The following is a 22,621-nucleotide window of genomic DNA, read 5'->3' on the forward strand; positions in this document are numbered from 1 at the left end:
GGGTAGTGGCGGTGCCAGTCCCGAGGGGGAGAGTAGCGGTGGCGGAGTTTGAGGGGCGAAGATGTCGGGCTGCGAGGCCCGCGACGCTAAGAAGCTGGTGCGCTCGCCCAGCGGGCTGCGCATGGTGCCCGAGCACCGCTCTGCCCGCAGCCCCTTCGGCTTGGACGAGCCGCCCTGGGTGCCTGACAAGGAGGTATCGGTAGGGGCGGGGGCGCCGCCCTTCCATCTTCGGGGGGGGGGGCTCCCCTGCGCGGGGGCGGCCCCCGCTCGCGCGCCCCAGCGGCTCCCCGCGGCAGCCGGTTGCCCGGGGGGTCCTCGCCGCCTCAGAGGCCGCTGCTCCGCAGGTGGCCGGGACACGCCTCGCCTGGCCGCGACCGGCCCCGAAGGGTCGGGAACCGAGGGTTGAGATCGCGCTTCTTCCCCTTTCTTGCGCGTCCGTGTTTCGCGGCGCCTCCCTCTGTCCCTCCGCCGTCGCTGCCTGCCGGGGCACGGCGGTGGTCGGCGCGGCTGGGGAGCCCTTGCCGCTCGGGGGGTGCCAGCTGGCCGCCGGGACGCCCGCAGAGGGCAGCGTTAGCCGGCGGGGCTTGCGGCGCCCTCGGGGCGCTCGCCCGGCTCTCCAGCCCGCCCGGGTGCAGAGGAGTGCCAGGCAGGCTTGGCTCTCCTCGGCTCATCTCACGCACTGACCGGGCAGCGGATCAGGCTCGCCCGGGTGCGGTTTTTCGGTTGTAAACCACAGTTTTTTAGTTCGCTTAGGTTGATGGACTGAAAGGGGTAGGACCGTCACTCGTTCTTCAGGGACGTGTCGCCCTGTCACCAAAATTAGTGAGGAACTTAGTGAGTTAAAAGTGTAGCGAGCTATGCAGCACTACTGTTTAGTGAAGCATTCTCTTTAAATGCTTATAAAGGTAATTCTGAAGTCCGTGTTGATTTAAAAAAAAAAAGTGATGTAAAGTATTAAGGCAATAAGGCTGAGTTAGAACAGCCCTTCTGGCTTCCAGTGTGAATGTTCATAGTGTTAAACAAGTATTGAATAACTTAGACTGTTTCAGTCAACTTTAAATACTTTTCAAGTAAACTATGTGATTGTGATGTTATATTAAATTTCATGTAATATGCGTTATTTGTTACCAGTCCCTACAGCTAGATGCTAACACAACGTAGAATCAACTGTTTGTTTATTTGTTTATTGCCAACATTCTGTGGTGTGGATGCATGCCAATGCACTTAAATGTGACCGGAATTAAGATTTATTTTAGATGAGCCAATATGAATTTAAGCAGGGAGTCATTAAACAAAGCCATTCTTTGCCAGATACTGACATGGTTGGTCTGGTTTGTATGGGAATGCTATGTCCTCCTTGGTTAGGAACAAGGAAGAAAATTTTGCCCCTACCTGGTATCTCTTGAGGCAGAAAGTTCTGTGTAAAAGTAGTAGTTCTGGAGACTCACTCTGCTAGCACAGCTTCTGCAGCTCAGACTAACCTTTACTGTCATAATGTGCATGACTGGTAAGTCAGTTGCTGGTTTTGTCCAAAATAACAACCCTTTTTTGGAAAGTGACTTTTTCAACTTATTTTAAAGTGGTCTGCTAAAATACCTTGTGGGAGTTTTCTCAAGTCATTCTCTTCCATACTTAGAGAATAAAAAAAAATCCTCCCTGTCATCAGTAGCAACTGGTTACCTGTCTTATATGAAGTGTAGACAAGATAACATTTTCAGTGACGGGAGCTGAGTGTCATTTGAAGGTATCGGTGCTCAGCTCTTGGAGCTCCCACCTGGCTGGCACGGTATGTGGTGTGGTGCACTGGGTGTGTTGCAGATGGGGTGTGTATTTATCAGGGCGCATGTAGCAAAGTCTGAGCGGTTATCGTGCAAGTAGTTTCCCTTTGCATTGCGTGGAGTCTGCTTTTGCTGCGTCGGTGACTTGCTGTGCCCTGTGTGTACTCACCTTCGCCACCTGGAAACCTGATTCCTGGCATCATCATCATCAGTGGATATAATTTGTGTAACAGTTAAATTGAAATTAGTTTTCTCCCTGACCTTCTGAAATGTAGTGTTGTATTTCAGTAGTCCTTGATTATAGCAGACTAGTTTCATTTAAAAAAAGTAAGGTACTTCTAACTCAGTTTAATACATAGTACCATCTTAATTCAACTACAGGTTGGTTGAGGATTGTGGTAGGATTTATTTAAGCTAGTTAGATATATTTAAGAATTAGGTCTGTATATTTTAGATACATCAGTCTGATGTGTGTTGTTAGTTTGAATTTTATATTACAGTTGTACTGCAGGTTTTAATTCTCCTTAAAATTCAACTTTTCCCCTGTAGCCTGTTGGTCAATAGGCTGATGATGTTGATTTGTGACTGAATGCTGCCTTTGCATCAGACTCAGTGATACTTGCTATTGAGAGGAAGTGTATTATAGGCAAACATTTTAAATGCATTTGTTAATTCATATTCTTAATCTTGCATTATTGTTATTTTGTAAAAAGTTATTTTACTAGGAAGTCTATTGAAGTTCTGACATCCATTTGGTTAATGATTACCAAATATGTTACAAACTTTTTCCTTAAATAAAGCAGGTACGTGATATACAGGGAAGCTTATAAAATCCATGTTTTTATTAATAAAATGAAATTTAAAGAGACAGTGTTATCTAGTTAATGAATTCAGCAAGAAGACTTGCTCTTGTTACCATGTCAGACGTAATTAAAAAAAACATGTTCTTTGTCCAAGACAAGACTGGTATTAGCAAATGTTGATCTGGCTTTTCAAATACACTGGCTTCTGCTGTGCAGCCAGTAACACTGATTCAGTAGCTTTATTTTTCTTATGCAAGAGTCTACTGGCTTATTTTTTAAATGTAAAGCCACCTAAAAATTATGGCAGTTAGTAGTTTTGGGAAATGTATATAACACTGAAATATGTTTCAATTTTTTAATTTTATGTTACAAGATTATACAGTCTTATAATATCAGTTATTTTGAGGAGTTTGAAGTGTAAGACTGAAGCAGGACTACAGGACTATAAATTATATTATTTATATTATAAATAATGAGTTGAGGTGGATAATACTATGAAAATTTGCACTGAGCATCATTAAACTTGAGACAGAGCTTAAAATATTGGTCACTGCATGTGCATTGTCTAACCCGGAATTTCTTTGTTAATCACCAGCAGAGCTCAACTGATGATGTTCCTATTAAGGAAATCTTGGACTAGAAATTGAGTAAAATTTGTATATTCGAATGCAGAGGTGGCCAAACCTCGTGACATCCAGCTGTGTACCAGATTTTTATGTGGCTGAGGAATGGTGCGTGCCTCAGAGCTGGGATGTGTGAGAGGAGCTTACAGATGTGGTGACAGGGATTCCCTAGGGCTCCTGGATCACTGCAGGAGGGAACTGAGCTTTATGTAGCTGGGTCCTCTGTTGGCTCAGGCTCTCCGAGTCAGCACTAGTTGTGTGACAGAGCTGCGCTCGGACTGCTGGCAAACTCGTGTAGCTCGGGCAATGAACTGGCCCTGTACAGTTGTAATGTCAGAAGGCGTTGTAAACTGTATCTGCGGTGTCTTTGCATTATGTTGTTTTCCACTCTGGCATCAGCTCTTTTGGTCAGGAGCATTACAAGGTGTGATTTGATGAGCTTGTGAACTTTCACATTTGCAAAAGTTCACTGTGTTAACAAGCTCAACCAGGTGTTAACCTTGCATCACTTCTTGAATTGCTTTGTTATTGTATATGCAAATAAAGCATATGAAGTGTAACTATAGCTTCCTGTCCATCTACAGTATTCTCACCTCTGGCTGGAGCCAGAGTATTACGCAAATTTGTTATCACACTTCAGCAAACGTGTGAGAAGTTCCACACTATTTGTAATGAACTGGCTCTTGGTATTTTTAAATTAATACCAAGATCCAATGACTGTTGGATGTTCTTCCATTTTCCTCTTGTATATGAAGTAATCTGATATCAGTATTAGTGTATGTTGGTTGTATGTGAAATGAATATGCTTGTGACATGCATTTTTATTTAATTTCTTACTTCATATCTTTTTGTTTCCACTTGACAAAAAAATAGATTTGCACTAGTTTTAAAAAGCCTGTATCTTGAAGACACGAGAAGTAACTCAAACATCACGCTTCCTTCTCTGTAAATGTGATAAAAAACCCTTCAAGCAATAAAGCTTAATTCAATACTCATGCACTCTCTAATTATGTCAGCATATGGATGAATAGGAAGAATTCACTTTTCAAGATGTTCTTCAATAGAGATCTCTTCCCAGGCAAAGTAGAAGTTGATATAATGCAAATGGTTTCACTTGATTCTGGTTACTTAAACCAGAAGTGCCTTGAAGGAACAGTGTATTGAGCCTACTTGTGTTAGAAAATTTTTGTAGGAAAATCCCATTCTGCGATGCCTGCTACCATATGCCATTTGACTTGTGGTTTATTTATGACAGCTCTATGTATCAGGCAGTGTTATCATGATAGGTCTGGAATTCAGAAATATTTTTCTATAGAGTTTGTTTTAAATAAGAGGATGGATAACTTTGTTCCTTCGTGAAAAGCAACTTGTATGTTTAGCATAACATTGTGTATGAAATCTATTTAGGACAGTATTTAGAAGAGTGTGTTTTTTCCCCCTTGTTTGTGGCTTGTGCTTTCTAATTTCTGACAAAAAAAATTTTTTTCATCAAGAAAATGAGTTAGACTCCTGGTAAATTCAAAGTACACCAAAATTCTTGCCAGGTCCAGCTCCCAGACAAGCTATTAAGCTACACATGTCAAAAATTAAAACACTAAATCAAGATCAATGTAGAGTAAAATGTGGTATTAGCTGTAGAGTACTACTCGTTACAGAGATGAAACGTGGGGAATACTGAAGTTGCTTTATGCTGAAGGTTATTCATCACTGAATGTTAGAATAAGCTTTTCTACAGCCATTGTGAAAATAGGTAGTTGGATGCCGTAATTCAGTATGTTATTTGAAACAATACAGGAACACTTCTAGTTTTCTTTTGTGTGGGGTTTAGATAGCTTATTGTAACAAATATTGCAAGTAGCTATTTATGTTCCATTACAGTGACTGCAGTTACTCTCTAATGTGTTAAACTTCTGCTTAGACATCAGAACACTTCACATAAACTATTGCAAATTATTAACAATCTTCTGCTTCAAAAGAACATGAGAAGTTTCTAGAGAACTTTTAATTTAGCTGCTGTAATATTTTCTTGGCTGTAGTTGTTGAACTTGTGACAGTGATTGGGTATCTGCTGAAGCAAAATTCCCCGAAATAGACGACAAAAGCTGTTGTAACCTGAAGGAATTGATAGAAGATAAAGGGTTAAGTATTGAAATATGTTAATTAAAGGCAAATGGTGATTGCTGTGTGCGTAGCAAATAGAACCTGCTCAGCTTAGGGCATGTTTTTAAGATGACATTCTGCTGTAGTCTGAGATAGCCTGGTTTGAGGAGTTTCGGTTTCTAGAGTTACAATACTTACTACAGGATCTAACCATGTTCTCCTGATTCAAATGTCAGGCATAATTTTGCATTAATATTTGCAAATAAATCTAGCAATAATTGCATTATAAGCCTTGGAGAGTGGTTTTTGATATGGTAGATAAAAATATGTAAAATCCTGGGAAAATCCAGTGATCTAACGGCTGAGTATCAGCCCTTCGGTAGGTGACTTTATATACAGAAAACTTTAATTGTCTAACAATCACTGATCACTTCTGGTAGTTTAGAAAATCAAAACTCTCACCCCTTAAAGTCTACTTAGTTGCGAGAGAAAAACTTCTTCAATTTTTTTCTGGCTTTTCTTTTGGGAGGAGTGTGGGTGTAAGCTTGTTTTAGGAAAGAGATATTTCAGGAAGTGACATTTTGTAGCTGGAATAAAAATTAAGTCTTAGTGGCTTGGAAGAAAACCAAGTATCTCCTAGCATGTTTCAAAAATGTGTAAGTACTGAGAGCACTAAAATACGTAAACAGTGTTTTAGAGAGTCAACAGAGCATACAGTGAGGATGACAACTTATATAAAAACAGTTGACTCTGGATATGTGGCTGTCTGGATAGCCAAAGATAATTAAGCATGATAAGTACTTCTGAAATGTAGTTTTGACTTCTGGCAAGATGCAATATTCCTTAGGGTGAATGAGTTTGGCAGCTTTTTTTGTCTTACAAATGGGGATGACATTATTTTGCTACAGCAATATTAAATGAAAGCCATCCATGGTGAAAAGCTAAAGGATGGAAATTTGTTGGAGGTGTTTCTTTTTAGGGCATAATATAAAGTTCAGTCTTTGTATATGATAGTAGGATTAAAGATTTAGAAATCTTGTAGATTAATCTTAATTTGTACTGTTTTCTAGTGCCCAAGATGTATGCAGTGTGATACAAAATTTGACTTCATAACTAGAAAGGTAAGAGAAATCAATAAAATGTAAAGTATTAACTTGCAAAATACTAATATGGACTTCTTTTGATTTAAAATGTAGAAGATTTCAGTAGAATAGCATGCAAAGTCTGATGTAACTTAAAGTAGTTTTTCTTTCTGTTCTGCCTTTTCTGAGTAGAGATCCTTATTGTTTTAATTCTGTTTTTTTGAAGTTCTTGCTCCTCTGTGCAATACATAGTTAGGGTTTTTCCAAATCACTGGGTACCCACAGGACTTACATTCAAAGGAAGAGTTAGAGGAACTCATCCTGGAGTGGGCTGCTAACATCAGTACTGACATAGAAACCAAATCAACTGATTCAGTTGTATTTTGGGAGATAAAATTAGTTGTGGAAATGTAAGCAAAAATGTTTTCAGGAGTAGTGAATTATAATCTTACATTAAAGAACTGTATAGTTAAAATGCGCAGAACCAAAACTCACATTCTCCTTCGTTCTAAAACAGGATTTATCTCAGATTTGGAAAAGGGAATTTCTGATTAAAGTAGAAAGTGTAAACCGCCTTGATTGCTGTGAGCCGTAATTAGGCTTACTATATGAAGAGAAAACACTAACATTAGAGTTAAATTATGTTCATTACATAAAAGCAAGCAGGTCACTGTGGAATGCATGCTGGTGTGCAGAATACTACTATCAGAAAACATTCTGCTGATACTGGGGTTTCTGCATGGAGAAGGAAAGCAGCCTCCCAAAAAAGGCCAACAATGATTTTTAGGAGGAAATATCATTCCTTTGTATAACTACACTGACACTCTCTTAGCATGCACTTGTGAAAGTGAAGAAAGATGTGGGAGTGTGACTTGTAGTGTATTGACATAGTCGATGATTTTTAATTTATTGTTTGGAGGGAGAGGGAAGGAGAAATTGTAAACCAGACATACTAATACGTTATACCAGATAGGTGTAAATTTTGAGGAGGCCTGAAGAGCATTAGGATATCACTTAGTGATCCTAGTAATAGAATAGACTATTTCAGTTGGAAGGGACGTACAACGATCATCTAGTCCAACTGCCTGACCAATTCAGGGCTGACCAAAGGTTAAAGCATGTTATTAAGGGCACTGTCCAAATGCCTCTTAAACACTGACAGGCTTGGGGCATCGACCACCTCTCTAGGAAGCCCGTTCCAGTGTTTGACCACCCTCTCGGTAAAGAAATGCTTCCTAACGTCCAGTCTAAACCGCCCCTGGCACAGCTTTGAACTATGCCCATGCATCCCATCACTGGACACCAGGGAGAGGAGATCAGCACCTCCCTCTCCACTTCCCCGCAATCGTGGAGTGTACTTTCTCCTAGTTCTTGTTTTACCTTTTAGTTGAATGGATTAAGAGCATGGTGGTTGGTTGAGTGTTTTGGTTGAGAAGCACTAATTCATTAGGCTGCTGTGTTTTACTTGTGTTAGCTCTGGGAAGTAAATGAAGGTAGCCCTGGGAAATAGGTACTCCAGAGAATTTTGCGTAATATTTGGAAGGAAAGCCTAACACTGAGCAAAACTGCAGTGTATCAGTTCCTTGTATCAAACTGTTCAAACTTGCGTTGAGCCACAAATCAGTTCCTGCTTGCCTGGGAATACTTGTTCTGACATGAGAACTTGCATCAGGAAGACCTGCTGGGACTGTCACACCCCGCTAGTGATTTGGAGCACAAGCCACTTGTTGCAGATTTAGTAGCTGTGAAACACATTGCAATACTAGTTCTGATTTTGCAACTTCATTGGATTTGTACTATGCTGCTTGATATTTCTGATAGAGAAATAGCTTTAGGCTTTAAGTATGAAGATTTTTATCTTTTTCCATGGGAAAAACTTGAGAATAAGTTTTAAGGGAAAAGAATAGGATCTCCAGTTGAAGCTTCCCAAGATCTTTGCTTGGAAGTGGGAAGGGACCTAGAAAGCACTCTTCTCTTGTGTTTTTATTCACAGTGAGGTGAAGGATTTACTGGACACTGGAGAAACCCTGTCAGTGTCTTGTGTGGTCTGCTTTAGAAGCATGTTTACAGAGTGCCAACAAAGGCTTATAGTGCTGTTGTTCATACTGTACTCAGTCCTTTGTGTTCAGTCTTCAGAGATTTCTTTCTACCACTCTAGCAGTTAAATTTCCTTTACCTATCCCTCAACTGGTATGTTTCACACCTGGGAAACTGTTCTGTTTCTTGGGGAGGAGGATATTTAATGTAGTAACTTTATCAAATTATTCCCTAATAGTTTCCTTTGTAAATAAATAAACGAAATGTTCTCTCATGCTTAGCATCACTGCCGAAGATGCGGAAAGTGTTTCTGTGACAAGTGCTGCAGTAAAAAAGTGCCTCTGCCTCGCATGTGCTTTGTGGACCCTGTGCGCCAGTGTGCTGAATGTGCCCTCATCTCTCAGAAAGAAACAGAGTTTTATGACAAACAGCTTAAAGTACTCATGAATGGTAAGGACTGAATGCATATATATGCTGTTTTGATCTCATTTATATTTATTCAAATGCTGTGTTAAACAAATCTGATAAGCAGCAAGAGTAATGCCTCTTGTCAAACAAGCTGCAGTTTTGTCTCCTTTAAATACTGTTTTGTTGTCATGCTCCTTGTTTGCCAGTTAATAACTGTGTTATCAGTTTTAGAGAGAAGTTTACACCTTTTAGTCAACGTTTACAAAGCGTGATTTAATTAGACAAAGGAATTTTTAATGCTTCTGAGAACAGATGTGTGTGCAGTTGGCATTTTTCTTAAAATAATGCATCTTTTAGCCATATTCCTGTTACATTAAATAAGGATGAAAAATACTTTACAATAGAGAATATTTTAATATTTTCTAACAAGATACAGTGCTCGTTTCAAGCTTAATCTGTGAGCTTTGATCTTGTCCATGGCCTACAGCGGTGGCTGATGGCAGATCGTCATGAGTGGTCAATTTTGCACAGCATTAAAACTACATGCAATACAGTAATTCGTGTTCCAATTACATTAAGAAAGCTGAGTCTTCAGTTTTTAAAATATTCTGTGATTGTTCAGTGCCTTTTGATGGGCTCTCAACTCTCAGCGTGATGCCAATGTGTGTAACGGGTAGGCTAAACCACACGTCTGACTGGTGTGAATGTTCCTAGGGAGATTCTAGGTTTAGAAAGGAGTATGTTCATCCCTGAAACACACAAATCATTCTTCAGTCTGCTTTGCAGATGAGGCTGTAGATGAATTTTTAAATAATATATTTTAAACCGAAGACTTTTTTTAAAGCTTGTCCTGCTTGCATTTGTGTTATGCAGTTGAAGTCTGAAGTTGTTCCTGGCTTACTGTAGAGCCACAGATCTCAGTCAGAGAGATGGCGGTTGTGATGTCCTTCGCAGTTTTGCTGCTGCTGCGTCTCTGTCTCGCTTCAGCAGCAGCCTGGGGGCCCGTGCTGAGGGGTCAGTGAGACTGTGTAAAGTTGTGAAGTTGACAGCGAGGTGAAGCTCTCCGAGGCTGCATGGTTCGGGTTATGGAGATGGATTGCAGACCATTTGGCAGGGCTGTATGTTGTTATTTTTTTCATTTCCCAGACCAACAGTATTGGGATTAGGTAATACAGGGAGCGTAAGGCATGGAGGAAATAAAGTGGTTAGGCGTGTAGTCTGCTTTATTTTAAGTTATGAATCACTTCACTAATGTAGCTAAGATGACTTTCCCGATGTCAGGGGAGCTGCTTTGAGCAGGAAGAAACGTAACATGAAGGCTGAAGTTCATTGACCTCAAAGTAAGACTGAGCTAGCCTTCAGTAATGAAAAAGACATGTCTTTACTATTTAAGCATAGAGCTGAAGGTCACATCCTGCTATTAGATTCTTCTGACAGATTTTTTTGGAATACTGAAACAATAGTTTGAATTATGGAGACAAGATAAGGTCTTTAATTGCCTTTTTTTTGCCATCTCCAAATCTGTTCTCATTTTTAAAAGATTCATCTTAGATATCATCTGTATTTCTACAACATGTGGGAGAAATGACATAGCAATTGTGAAAAGTCCTGTGATTCAGAACATGATAATTAAAGATCAGCTTTTTATACTTGAGTGTTCTGCTGATGTTAATGTTTAACATTTCAGTTAGTCTCTTAATTCAGCCAATTCAGTGTATTAGGTGCAGAAAGTAAAAATTAGTTATCCTTTTTGATACTTGAATGTTCCTTCCTAAACTCTGCATTAGAATACTAAAATATTTCTTTCCAGGTGCTACATTCTTTGTAACTCTGGGAACATCTAATAAATCTGAGCTCATGGTTTGTCGACTTTCCAACAATCAGAGGTGAGAAAGATTGATAGAAATCGCACTTGTAAACTATATTATTGTTCCACTTACAGCTATATTATTATCTAATAACCTGAACAAAATAGAAGAGTAACATGCTGTGAGAATATTGGAGATAGTAGTCGGACTGAAAGGACAGATACAACTTTATTGGAGTAGGTTTGTTTGAATTTACGAGCAGTGTGGCTCAGAGTGCCTTGGAATGGTGGAGCTCCACTCACTGATAATGCCTCTCAGTGCCACTGGAATACAGTGGTTTTGCCACCTCATAGGGGCATCATAGGAAGGGGGGGCAGGGAAGAAGCTGTAGCCACTGAAAAAAGCTTGTTTCAGAATGATTCTAACACTGTACCATATTGTTTAACATTACAGCCAAAACATTACTTTGGTCATCCCTATAATTTTGTTGGCTAGAACACTTTACACTCTGTGTTCTCTTCTTCCCCCAGAACTTTGGAAGAATGCTTTTGATGTTTTGAAAGGGTCTCCTGGCAAACTGAACTATAGGTTTTGTGGTTGTTTTTTTTTTTTTCCTTTAAGTGAAGAACTTCAGTGAAAAATAATTTTTCCTACTTGACTTCTCTCCTTCCTCATCCCAAAGAACATATAAACAGCTAGTCACTGAGAGATTATGTTTATTTTTTTCCTTTGATTTGGACTTGATATTGTAGAAAAAAACATTTATTTTTTTTTTAAAAAGTTTTTCTTCTGTTATGTAGATACCTGGTTTTGGATGGAGACAGCCACTATGAAATTGAAATTATACAGATTTCAACTGTTCAGATACTTACAGAGGGATTTACTCCTGGAGGTAAATTTTTCACTGAATACAAATTAACTATTAAGAAAAAAAATATGTGAAGCTGTAATTATTGTTTGAGCTAGACAGTGCATTTGTAGGTTATTGGTAACTTATGTGTAACTATGTTAGTTACAACTGCTCTCAGAATAGAGTGCAGTGTGTGAAACTCTGTCCATGTGGCTACTGGGATTTTGGGGAAAACCTAAGAAAGGAGAAAATGCCTTACAGCTGTAATATGGGAGAGCTTCTCAATAAACCTGAGTAAATGTCGTCATCATCTGTTCTGATCCTTTCTCTTGGCTAAATATAAACATCTGTTGATTCAAAAGCTCACAGGAGGGAACTGTTAGTCTTGGTAGCTTCCATTTCAGAATCCAGCTGGGATTTCTTTTCTACTGGTACAAACAATTGTGAGGAGAGTGAGAGAGAAACTGGGGGGGGGGAATAATTAAACTATGCTTTCTTAATTTCATTCAAGATGAAGGGGTGGCCAAATGAAACTGGTAACATCTGAATCAGAGGGCAGCTACTTACTGCCTCATCTCTTACCAGATTTTAAGAGTATTTCAGGATGAACTTGAATATGATTTCACTGAAATGAGAACAAACAAGGTCAGGAATTTTAATAATTGTTCTTTAGCAACACCTCTGTCACTGCTGGAATTTTCTAATTGGACAGCCTATCTGTGCAATATTCGGTCAGTACAGCATGTTAACTTTAATAAACTTATCTTGGTATTCAGATCAACCAGATATGTTGCTGAGTTACTTAATGCTCCTATAATTCCTTGTTCACTACTCTTCTGACTGCTTTATCTTTTTGCCTGCCTGCCTTCCTTCTTGATGGTAGAAAAAGATATTCACACTTACACCAGCCTTCTGGAGAGCCAGCATATTACTGAAGGTATCACCAGTGCCTTTGAGCATGACTCACCTAAGCATGTTGTCATGGCCCCTCTCCCATCTTTCGTCCTCTGCAGTGCTGGTTTTTTGCTTGATCTACAGCTGTTCAACTTAAGACAAGTTATGTTCAACTCTTGACATATATCTATTCCTTCCCATCTGTCTGTTTAATAAACTGAGAATGAATCTTTTGTAACTTTTTGGAGGAGAACTAAAACACTCAAGGCCTCCTTTAGACCACGTGTGCTATTGTCCATGCTAGAAGACAGAAGGGAAGATGAGAAATAATATCCTCAGTGGTACACAGTATTACACATCACCTACTTCAGCAGAGGTGTGCTGAACTGTGTATACCAGAAATGAATAATATACTACTTGTGTACTGTCCAGTAAGGCTTAGCACTGAATAAATAAACTGTTAATTAATGGCTTGCTTTTACACATCTTTAAAAGAAGTAAGGCCTCTTGTTATGTAAGGTGTGTTTTGCCTGACTCAGTAATGTCCTGGAATGCCAGACACGGGCACGCTGGTCAAGGCTGTGGGTGTTTGATTTCCACTAGTTTATCTTTAAGTAGTCCCTTAATCTGTTACTCTGACCAGGTAGATGCAGGGGAGCGAGTGATGAAGTTGGATTTCAGTTTATCCTACAAGAGGAGCAAATGGCTACTTTATAAACGCTGCTTGCGGGCTTTTGATCAGGTTGCTTAGATTGAGATTGTCTTTGTTTGGCTTCTTGGATATTACAGTAATGGCCTCCAGGAGCCCTCTGAAGCAGACACTTTTTAAAAAGAACTTTGCAAAAAGCGTCCTTCTGTGTATGGTGGTGCTGTTCCTGGGGCTTCACTTATGCTCTACTACTTCAGGAAATAATGCCAATAAAGTGGGGTGTTCTAAACAAAGCTTTTGTTTCATTTCTGTATTTTTACTTGAGTTTATCTTAACCTCTATGCAGCTAGAGTAAAAGAGATACAGACATCTCACTGTCACCCTGTTGTGAGAGCAATGTCTTTTGTAGTGCGTTTCGTTCAGGAAGTAAATGACGTTGCCAGTCATTATCTAGTCTTGCATAAGCATCTTTCCCAACCTTTGCCGGGTTTGGAGGGGCTTTTGACTGCTATGCCAGACTTTGGATCAAGCAGGGATCCCTCTGATATCAGTCTAACTGGACACTGGTAATTCAGTTTACAAACTGCAGGCTACAGTATGAAACTATGGTATCAACTTAAGAGAAGACATGGCAATATTAAAACACGAGGGTATTCTTAGTGTGTGTAGCTAGTGGCCTTACGTGATGGCTTATACAAGTTCTGCCTCAGTGATTGCCCAAGAGAATTAAACAATATTGAGTCTGCACATTCCACTGCCTGGCACTAACACCCGTGGTCACTACCTGCTCTGGTGCGGCAGTTGTTAGTGCACCTGCAGTTGCTAGTGCTTTGAATTAAGTGATGAGCTAGTTTTCTTCAAATATGCTTATTAGCTAGAAGTAGTTGTGTTACTTAGTTGGTAAAACCTGTTGCTGTTCAAGATTTTATTTCTTTTTTCAGGAGGTAATACTCGTGCCATAGGTATGATTCTGCAGTATAAGGTACCAGGATCAGAGGAGCTAACGCAGATGAAATTTACAGCCAGTGAAGACTTCAGCTGTAACAAGAAGCTGTCAGCAAGCTGGCTGGCAGCTATGCACAAGGTAAGCAAAGGAGGCAAAACTTAGACAAGGCTGAAGAAAATCTTTACATGGGTGCTTAGTAGCACTAAAGAGAGTATGCAGCCTTAGGAATCTTTTTTCTTTTCATTATTATTTTTTATTTAAGGATTTTAGGGCCTTGTTGCTAAGAAAACAGAAGCTATGGATGGTCGTTACGAACATGACTTCAGCTTTATGCTGAGATACCTGAAGAAGATAAGCACTACAAAGGGTTTCCCAGGATCTTACGTGTGTTGTTAGGTGAAAAGAAGTAGGAATTAGACTTTCAAGTTCCTGGGATTTTTGTTACTCACTGAAGAATGTGCATTATGAAATACTCTTTTGAACCTAAACTAATTGTTTTTACTACTTTATGAAGGTTCAAAGAAGTTTTTGATTTTTGAAAACAGGAACAGAGGTGGGAGCAGGACCCTGTGGAAGACTGTTCCGTCTTTTGTTGCTAGGCGCTGTATGGCTAATGAAACTGAAGTTCCGTGTTTCATAAGTCAAAGTTATGGGAGACAAAAACCAAAACCACCCCAACTAGTTCTGGAACTTTGTTCATCTGATCAATTGATAATTAGAACTGTAATTTATAAGCTGTCTGCAAATGCAAGCGTGTGGCTGTGTGCTTCTGTATCACCGTTGTTAAGCTCCCCAGCATTTAACTGTGTTCAGCACAGCCCACTCAAACTTTGTATTGCCATGCGAGTACAAGTTAGCACTTCCTTATACCTGCTCTAATTCATCTTTCACAAGCGATGCACCTCCTACAAATATGGTGAGAACCGGTATTTTATGGATAAGCTGAACACCCTCCCCCCACTGCTTTGTCTCCTTTGACAGTTCAGCTCAGTTGTAACTGATCTGTGCAGCGAGGCCCTAGTTAACAGCATGTAAAAGGACTTGCAGCTAGAGAATGCACATCTGTTCCCATCGCAGGGGGCTGGTTGATACTATGGTTTGAGACAAACGAACACCTCACCAAAACTTTGTAAGGAGGAGGCAGAAGGGGTAGGAGGAATATAGAACAGAGTAACATTGTTCACTGCATATGTTTAGAGAGATTACTAAAATCTCAGAAATACTACTACTAGCTTTTTCCAAGGCAGTTTTGGTCAGAAACGGTCATTTCTGATCAAGAAGAAACAAATGTAAGTAAGTTGATGAAAAATCTTCAGTGACCTCAGGTTCTGCACTTAAAGTAACCCTGAATAGTCTCAAAAATTACTCTAGTGCCTATCTGAATGCTATGAAATGCCTTAGACTAAGGAAAATAGAGGAAGAATGTAAAGCCTTGGGCTTAAAGGAAATTTTTGGAGGGGTAGGAGGGAGATGAGGTGGCTGCAAGTGAAACTTCAGTTAACACAATGACATTTTGCCTTCATGTTAGGCAACAAAACTTCTTTATGAGTCCCGGGACCAGTAAGAACAGCAACCTGTTGGCCACTTGAGGGAAGACAGCAGCCTCCATGGACCTGCCTCTCACTTTTTGCTAACTTGACAGTTGGGAACATTTGCTGTTCTTGATCCTTTCTCATTCCAGTGTGGTTCATTATGTAAGAACTGGCAAATGCAATGTGAGTATTTTTTTGAACCATGAGTATTCGCTATAGTGTGCAATATGTATACAATTAATGCTTTAAACAGCCTCACCTTTTAAGACTTTGTATATTTTGTTAAGCCTCTATTGGCACTTAATATGAAAGTGACCTGCACTACAGCTAATGTACAGCACAACTTTTATAGTAACAATTATATATACTGTTTGCTACAAAAAGCAAACAAATGTGTATGTCTCTTCTGCAGAGAATAGCTTTTGGGTATAGATCTCAGGTTTTTCCCTCTATCCAAATGTTTAAAATCAATGTACAATAAAATCTGCCTTAGATATGATTTCATAGAAATCACTTGGGTTTTTTTAAACATTTCATTTTAAACATCTAAATAGTTCACCAAATACCACCAAATTGGACTTACATGAACATGACCTTGAAACTTAACTTCCGTAATAAATAAGCTTCCAGAATAATTTTTAGTTTTGTATTTTCTTTTTAACTAGCTTTTGTTAATCTAACTGTAATGCTATCTGAAATTGTATACAATTTAATGTACAAATAAATTAATTTGCTTATCTAAAAAAAAAGAGGTGATCCTTAATTTCACAATATATACCTTCTTTAATGATGGATACTGTGGTGTCTACTCTCTGAGGTCTGAAACTTTTGACTTTTTATACAGCACCCTAATTTTAGTTCTAAGTGTTGACAATTGGTTCAACTACTGGGATGAATCCTCCAGCTACACGTGCTGAGCAAGGCTCAGTTGTCAGCTTGTGTGTAAAGGACCCTTGAGAGCTTTTCTAGACAAGTATTAGTTTGTCACAGTGAGAATACCGGTGTAAGGAGGTTCCAAAATTGTTTGGCAAGTTGTTTTCTGTGCAGCTGTAAAACACTGAGGAAACCTGAGTGAACAGATAGAACACGCAAGCTAGAATTAATCTTTTTATGTATGTAGACTATGACCAAAGGCACACCTACTGTGGGTACCTATATAGAAATACTGGAGAATGCAGCCATGCCTTAGCAGTACTTTATTGTGCACATTTACATGTTCTCTGAATTAGTGTATCATAGGCTCTTGAAATCATCACATTCATGTAGCAAATTCTTCAACAATAATACCCTTTCACTTTTCACCACAATATATACAGTTAATGCTAACCTGTGGTAAAAGCAAGTTACAGCACTGCAGAAATGGATATATAAATTATACACAGAACTTGTACATGAAGAATTAATCAAATTGCATACTGTTAAGTGGGAGAAAATTACAAGAAATATGGCTAAAACTTATAATGGGCAATTCAAAATATACTTTTGGTATATAAAATCATGTACAATTAAAATTCCAGTGAAGTGCCTTTTTTTTTTTTTTTTTTGCTTGAAACTACAATGTAGTGGAATAGGTTATTGCATAACTTGCCTTGGCAACAGATGTAGGCTGCCAAGAACCACAGAAACTGTCCTCAAATATAAGCTATTGCCTTTCTTAAATCCTTCTCTAAACCTTGTTTCTTTCTTCTCCTTGACTTAGCATCTACACACCCCTCTTTCTACTTCTATCCAGTCCTTCATATTTTCTTCTAGACTGACTCAGGCAGACTTCAAATTACACAGTATAACCCTCACCCAGACTCTGACCCTTTTCAACTATTGCACTTTCATCCATGCAGACGTACAAATCCCTTAAGCTGCTGCAAGTTTGGTACTAACTGTTTTGCCCAGGATGGACAAGCTCAGGTGGTTAGTAGGGGAACCTTTACATTAGTAGAGGTAACACTGGTGCTGTAGGCTGAATAATAAGAAAATAAAACACCAAGTGAAATATTGTGTAGGGATTTTGAGAAGTGTACAAATACTGTTGTTTTGTTAGTTCTCTAGCTTGATTCTAAACGCAAATAATACTAGGTGCTAGACTATGTAAAGCTTTTGTTGGGGTTGTCTAGACTAGGATTTAAGTGCATAGCATGTTACCACTTAAAATCCTAGCCTTCATCAAGCTTTGGTGACTACTTCATTATGCATGTAATTAATAGGTGAAGATCTTGTCTCCTAGAACCCAAAGAGCTGATCAGTAATGAGAACTCAACATTCACTGGTATCGAACAAAATATCCAAAATCCTGACGTGGGACAGTTAATGTGGGGTTGGAGCAAACTGGACAGCGTATCTGCACTCCGCAAATGACACCTCTGAACATTTAACACAAGAAAGCTCCTACCGTGGAACTTTAACTTAAAACACTGCTTTAGATGATAGTTGGCGCAACACTGTAGGTAGTGGAGGTATCGCTCTCCTCATCAGTGGTGGGTCACATAAAAACAATCCTCATTTACAAACTGCAGATCTTGAAAATCGTGGATGCTGTCCATTTAACAAGAGAAAGCACCATTAAAACTAAATATCATAGTTTTATTTCTCTATGTGAAATGATCAAAAATGATGGCTCCAGTGTATGTTTTAAGTTTCCAGTTACCAGCACGGTATTGCACTGTTGTACAACTGAATTCAAGCAAGGGTTCGCTGTCTAGGTTTTATTCGAGGATATAACTGTAAAAACAGAACAAAAATATTAGGCTTTGCATGGTTGATACCACATTAAATATAAATCAATTCAATTATAACCAAGGGGTACTTATTAACAACAACTGGGTGATGAAGTGTTTTGGGGGGTGAGGTTTTTGTGTAAGCTACAGCATGTTCTTAGGTAACTTCTGAAAAATTAAACCAGAAGCAGCAGCAGGAGGCCAAGGGCTGACTTATTCCTGCCAACAGCAGCAAAAGTGCTGCTCTGAAAATGACTTGGTTCATTTAGCTCAAGATCCCAGACCCAAGGATGCTTTTATGTAAGTACAAGAATTCCCTGTCAAGCCCCGGAGAGAGCTTATTTTCTGCTCTATAAGGTTTTCTTACGCATTTTGTCCTCTGTCTCTCTCTACTTAGTAGCCTTACATTCCTGGTCTCTCATAATAGCAGTGTTCCATTTGACCAAGAGCAGCATAAACGACTTGCCTACGGTTGTCATCTTCAAGGCTCTTTCCTGGTTTAAATTTGCACATATCTATATGTTGCTTATCTTGTGCCAGGTATTAAAAACCTTCCTAAAGAACTTCCTGGGCCAAAGCTTTGAGCTGCCTAATAGAGCCACCACACTTTACATAGGGGCCCTATATTTTAGCCAAGGGGGAAAAAAACCTTATTAAAACATAAACTGTGTTAAATATACTAACCTGCCAAATAAAAAACAGCACTGATCTCCTAAGCATAGCCTCTCCTTTTTGTTTATAATGACAGAGAGGCCAGAGAGAATAAGGATAATCTGCTTTGCACCACTTCATAGGAGTGTATCCAGATGACGCAAAGAGGGATTCTGACCAAAGATCCATCTTGTGTTCCTACTTCAGGAGGAAGTAAAAAATAGAAGGGAGAAGGTAACTTAAAAAGAACTTACCCCAAGAAGATTTTTAGGCACATAGCCTTCCTTGTCATTGAGGCGGGCCCACCACCACTCTGTTTCATTGTCATCCTTGCGTCTTAGAATAGTAATGGCATCGCCCTCGTGGAATGACAACTCGTCATTATTCTGGGCTTCGTAATCCCACAGAGCGTACACCACTCCTTTATTCATCACTCCCAGCTTCTCCTGCACTCCTGTTAACAACAAATTCGAGAACACACTAGATGGTAAAATATCCTGTTTTACCTCCAAGATTTTTAGTTGGACACCGTGGCCCAAATATTAGTCTCTCATTAATAAAATTTCATGAACAATTTTCAGCACTTCCATGATGAAATGCTTTCAGAAATTTAACTGCATGATAAAACCAAATTTTACAGAATATTTTAAACCAATTTAGAGCATGAGGTTTTTCTCTGTTATATATGCAATAGAAACTTTACAATCTTTTATTCAAATGAGGATGAAAATAGTTTTACAAATGTTTAAGCAAAGCAGCTTTATAGAACCGCTGTGTATTTCTCACAGGCTTGCTTCCTACAGAAGGCCTTATACAGTAACACTTGAAGCTTTTGAAAATCTGCAGAATGTCACGTATATAGAGCCTTAATGAAGCTTATATCCTCTGATGTAAATTAAAAATTTGTCTGCTCCATCAAGGTACTTTTCTTGCAAAATACATCTTAGTAACTAAATACATTCTGTAAGTTAATTATTCATAAAGTATACATGTTTCTTCATGTGACCTGCTAGAAATTTGTGCATCTGGAAGTTGGAGCATCTCTGTCAAGATACTTGACAACTCACTGTCAAAACCTCCCCACGGAAGCATTTCCTTGAAATTAAGCCAAATTAAACTTTAAACTTTTGTAACATTAGAAGGAGCCTGTGAAGCAACTCAAAGAACAGAAGGACTATGAGCAACGTAATAATGAAAAGACTATTCTGGTTTTAGCATTTTGAAAGAACAGGTAGATGATGGGCAGTATTGTGAAGTCTGGGGCCTAAGCAGATGTTTCATGCAGATGAGAGACAAAAAGGGATGAATTTTAGAAAAGCTAAAAAAGTTTGTGAAGTAGTGTCACAGCTTACCATACAAGAACTGGGAACACTGAATATAACCTTCTTCCATCTCTTCACACTTGTCTGCAGCAGTTTCTATATCACTTATAGTTGAAGCAAAAATAGCTGCCCCAGATTCAACCAGTAGTTTACAGAGATGAACACTATTGCAAGAAGCAGCACAATGCAAGGGTGTCCTGAAATAAAGCAAAAATGTACACATGAAAAAATAAACTTCCATGAATCCTAACTATTTTGTCTTGCAATACAGAGTTTAGCCTGTCTATTTTTAAAGGAAATTGTTCTTTATGATTATAGTATAGGTATGCATTGTCCAAAACCTGTCAAGCAACTGGAGTAGATTCCAGGATTTATCTGACTCCAGTAAAGCCAAACATTATAAAATAGGTGTTAGCAAAAACATCGATTTTCATAGCTTACAAAGCTGCTGGGTATAAAATGGTATTTTCCAATATGAGGAAATCTGAAAGGTAAAACAAAGTCGAGGGCAAAACAGATCAGCACAGCAAGGTTTCACATCCCCTCCAAATGTTTCAAGTGCTATATCTACCTGTAAGGCTAGATTCTTCAAGAACACCAAAATCTGTGGTGGGTTATACAAAGATGAAACTTAAACAAATTAACTTTCGACATTTGTTATGTACAGTTTAATTATTTCAGCATCTGAACAAGAAATGCAACTATACCACTAAGTAAACTCCAAATGTAGTATACTTTATGATTTAAGTGTGCTTGCACATGAGTTGAACACAGCATAACCTTGCATTTGAGTTCATCACCACCTAGAGATTAGAAAGTGCTCAGGTGCTAGGGGTAAAGGGGAAGGAAATTGTTCCCAAAACAGGTCTTGACTAAATTTTGAACGTGCATCAAAATGGTGTTTCTCCCAGATGCTAAGTTAAAATCTTGACACTTACCACCCATCACTATCTGCTGCATTTACATTTACACCAAAATCAAGCAGGAACTTCACAATGTGGTGGTGACCAGCACACACTGCATTATGCAAAGGTGTAATTCCTTCATCATTTGGTTTACTGGGATCATCAACCTATTAAAAACATAAAATAGTTCAGCACTTTTTTTTTCTCTCTAAATATTTGAAGAGGTTGCCATTGTTTAGAAGCTCACCTCATATATGATTCGTTGTACAAGATCAAATTCTCCCTCCAAAGAAGCATCTAGGAGGAGGGCCAACGGATTGAACTTCACTCTCAAACCGTGGCCTGTTCTTTCTGAGTTAGGTTTCTTCAAGTTGGTACGTTTTGTCTGAGTAGAGAAGCAGGTTGGAAGGCATTATTTCAGGTTGCATAAGTATTACAAATGATTCAGTTACTGTTTAACTAGATTAAGAATGCCATCCTCCTTAAATGGTAATTAGAACTATGCAAACGTTTCTATTATGAAGTCTCTAAATAAAAGGCTTGATAGCTTACTACGTCTTATTCAGTTAAAAAATGAAAAAGCATGCCAATAAAATTCAGAAGCTTCTAATTAAAGGTAGTGAGTACAAGGAACGAAGTACTTAAGTCAATGGTTTTTGAGCACCACTATCTTAATTGTAACTAATATAAGCTGAATGTGTTTCTGGTGGATTATCTGAGACGCTGTCAAAACTTTTGCTTAGACTAGAAAGCATGACACAATTAAGCTTGAGTATCAGTCTCTACTCAGAGGAATCTTTGCCTTCAATTAGCAAAAGTATCTGCTGTAGGTCAGTACGGACAAGTTATGAGTTTTGCTGTGGGAAAGAAAAGTACAGAACATGAAGCTATTTTATGTGACATTCTAGCTGGTGTTATTAGAAGAAGCACTCTCAAGATCTGAAACACATTTAAATGTGTTTTGAGAATATTCTGAATCATTCACGTGTCCTTGTCACTTTCCAGAAAAAAAAACCCAACGTATTATTAATTACAGCTTTTATAGAATGCTTTTAGTCTCTAGCACTGTAAGATCCGTTTTCATTTATGCTCCTATTTAGCATGGCTATTTCAGTTTGGAAGGTAAACCTCTCACAGTATGAGTAATATCTGTTGCTAGCATATTCCGTTCTCCCAGAAGTATCCTGGCTCACTTGTACTCATGGAAAATGCACAGAAGGCCCTGTGCACACTGCAGTCAAATTGTCAGAGGAATGCAAGGTCCCTACGTGAATGAAAAAGTGGAGATACTCTTTGAAACCAATGTTAAAGTGAGTCATATCAACAACTAAGAATAAAATGTAGTTTTCTCCCTATATGCTGTAGATTTTGGTAATGACAAGTATTTAAAAGATTTTGGTGCAGCTGGAGGAGAGACTTTGAAAGCAATTCAAATTATGCGACAAGCCCATTAGAAAAACATTTCTGCTAAAACAAGTCAGCTGTGTTGCTGTTAGCATTAGCCCTGGTCTCACATCTCTCT

The 22,621-nt window shown here is 38.9% G+C and overlaps 2 protein-coding genes across 5 annotated transcripts in view; one reads left to right on the forward strand and one right to left on the reverse strand.

Annotated features, from left to right (window-relative positions):
• The first annotated feature begins 61 nt into the window (after positions 1-61).
• Positions 62-16,247, forward strand: ZFYVE21 (zinc finger FYVE-type containing 21). Of its 2 annotated transcripts, XM_050897292.1 has the most exons (8): positions 62-193; positions 6,375-6,425; positions 8,705-8,873; positions 10,642-10,717; positions 11,440-11,531; positions 12,373-12,426; positions 13,974-14,116; positions 15,507-16,247. In XM_050897292.1, the coding sequence occupies exons 1-8, from the start codon at positions 62-64 to the stop codon at positions 15,540-15,542; spliced, it is 753 nt and encodes a 250-aa protein (XP_050753249.1). In that variant the 3' UTR covers positions 15,543-16,247. The 2 variants fall into 2 exon arrangements, with proteins under 2 accessions (XP_050753249.1, XP_050753250.1); XM_050897293.1 differs by lacking the exon at positions 12,373-12,426.
• Positions 16,248-16,691: 444 nt separating this feature from the next.
• The window catches only part of PPP1R13B (protein phosphatase 1 regulatory subunit 13B), a 73,806-nt gene continuing 67,876 nt past the window's right edge, over positions 16,692-22,621 (reverse strand). For all 3 annotated transcript variants that reach the window (XM_050897384.1, XM_050897383.1, XM_050897385.1), the window contains 5 exons: positions 21,347-21,484; positions 21,133-21,266; positions 20,225-20,391; positions 19,127-19,326; positions 16,692-18,225 (listed from right to left, as the gene is read on the reverse strand). In XM_050897384.1, coding sequence (XP_050753341.1) covers positions 18,184-18,225; positions 19,127-19,326; positions 20,225-20,391; positions 21,133-21,266; positions 21,347-21,484 — 681 coding nt within the window. In that variant the 3' untranslated portion in view covers positions 16,692-18,183. The remainder of the gene's footprint in view (positions 18,226-19,126; positions 19,327-20,224; positions 20,392-21,132; positions 21,267-21,346; positions 21,485-22,621) is intronic.

This window comes from Gymnogyps californianus, chromosome 5 (genome assembly GCF_018139145.2).
Source record: "Gymnogyps californianus isolate 813 chromosome 5, ASM1813914v2, whole genome shotgun sequence".
Lineage (NCBI taxonomy): Eukaryota > Metazoa > Chordata > Aves > Accipitriformes > Cathartidae > Gymnogyps > Gymnogyps californianus.

What these genes read in the sequence shown, in the direction of transcription:
- ZFYVE21 (XM_050897292.1), top strand. Translation starts at nt 62, where the DNA reads ATGTCGGGCTGCGAGGCCCGCGACGCTAAGAAGCTGGTGCGCTCGCCC. An exon ending in TTGACTTCATAACTAGAAAG is followed by an intron (nt 6,426 to 8,704) that starts GTAAGAGAAATC and finishes TCTCATGCTTAG; the next exon opens with CATCACTGCCGAAGATGCGG. An exon ending in AGAGGGATTTACTCCTGGAG is followed by an intron (nt 11,532 to 12,372) that starts GTAAATTTTTCA and finishes TCTTGATGGTAG; the next exon opens with AAAAAGATATTCACACTTAC.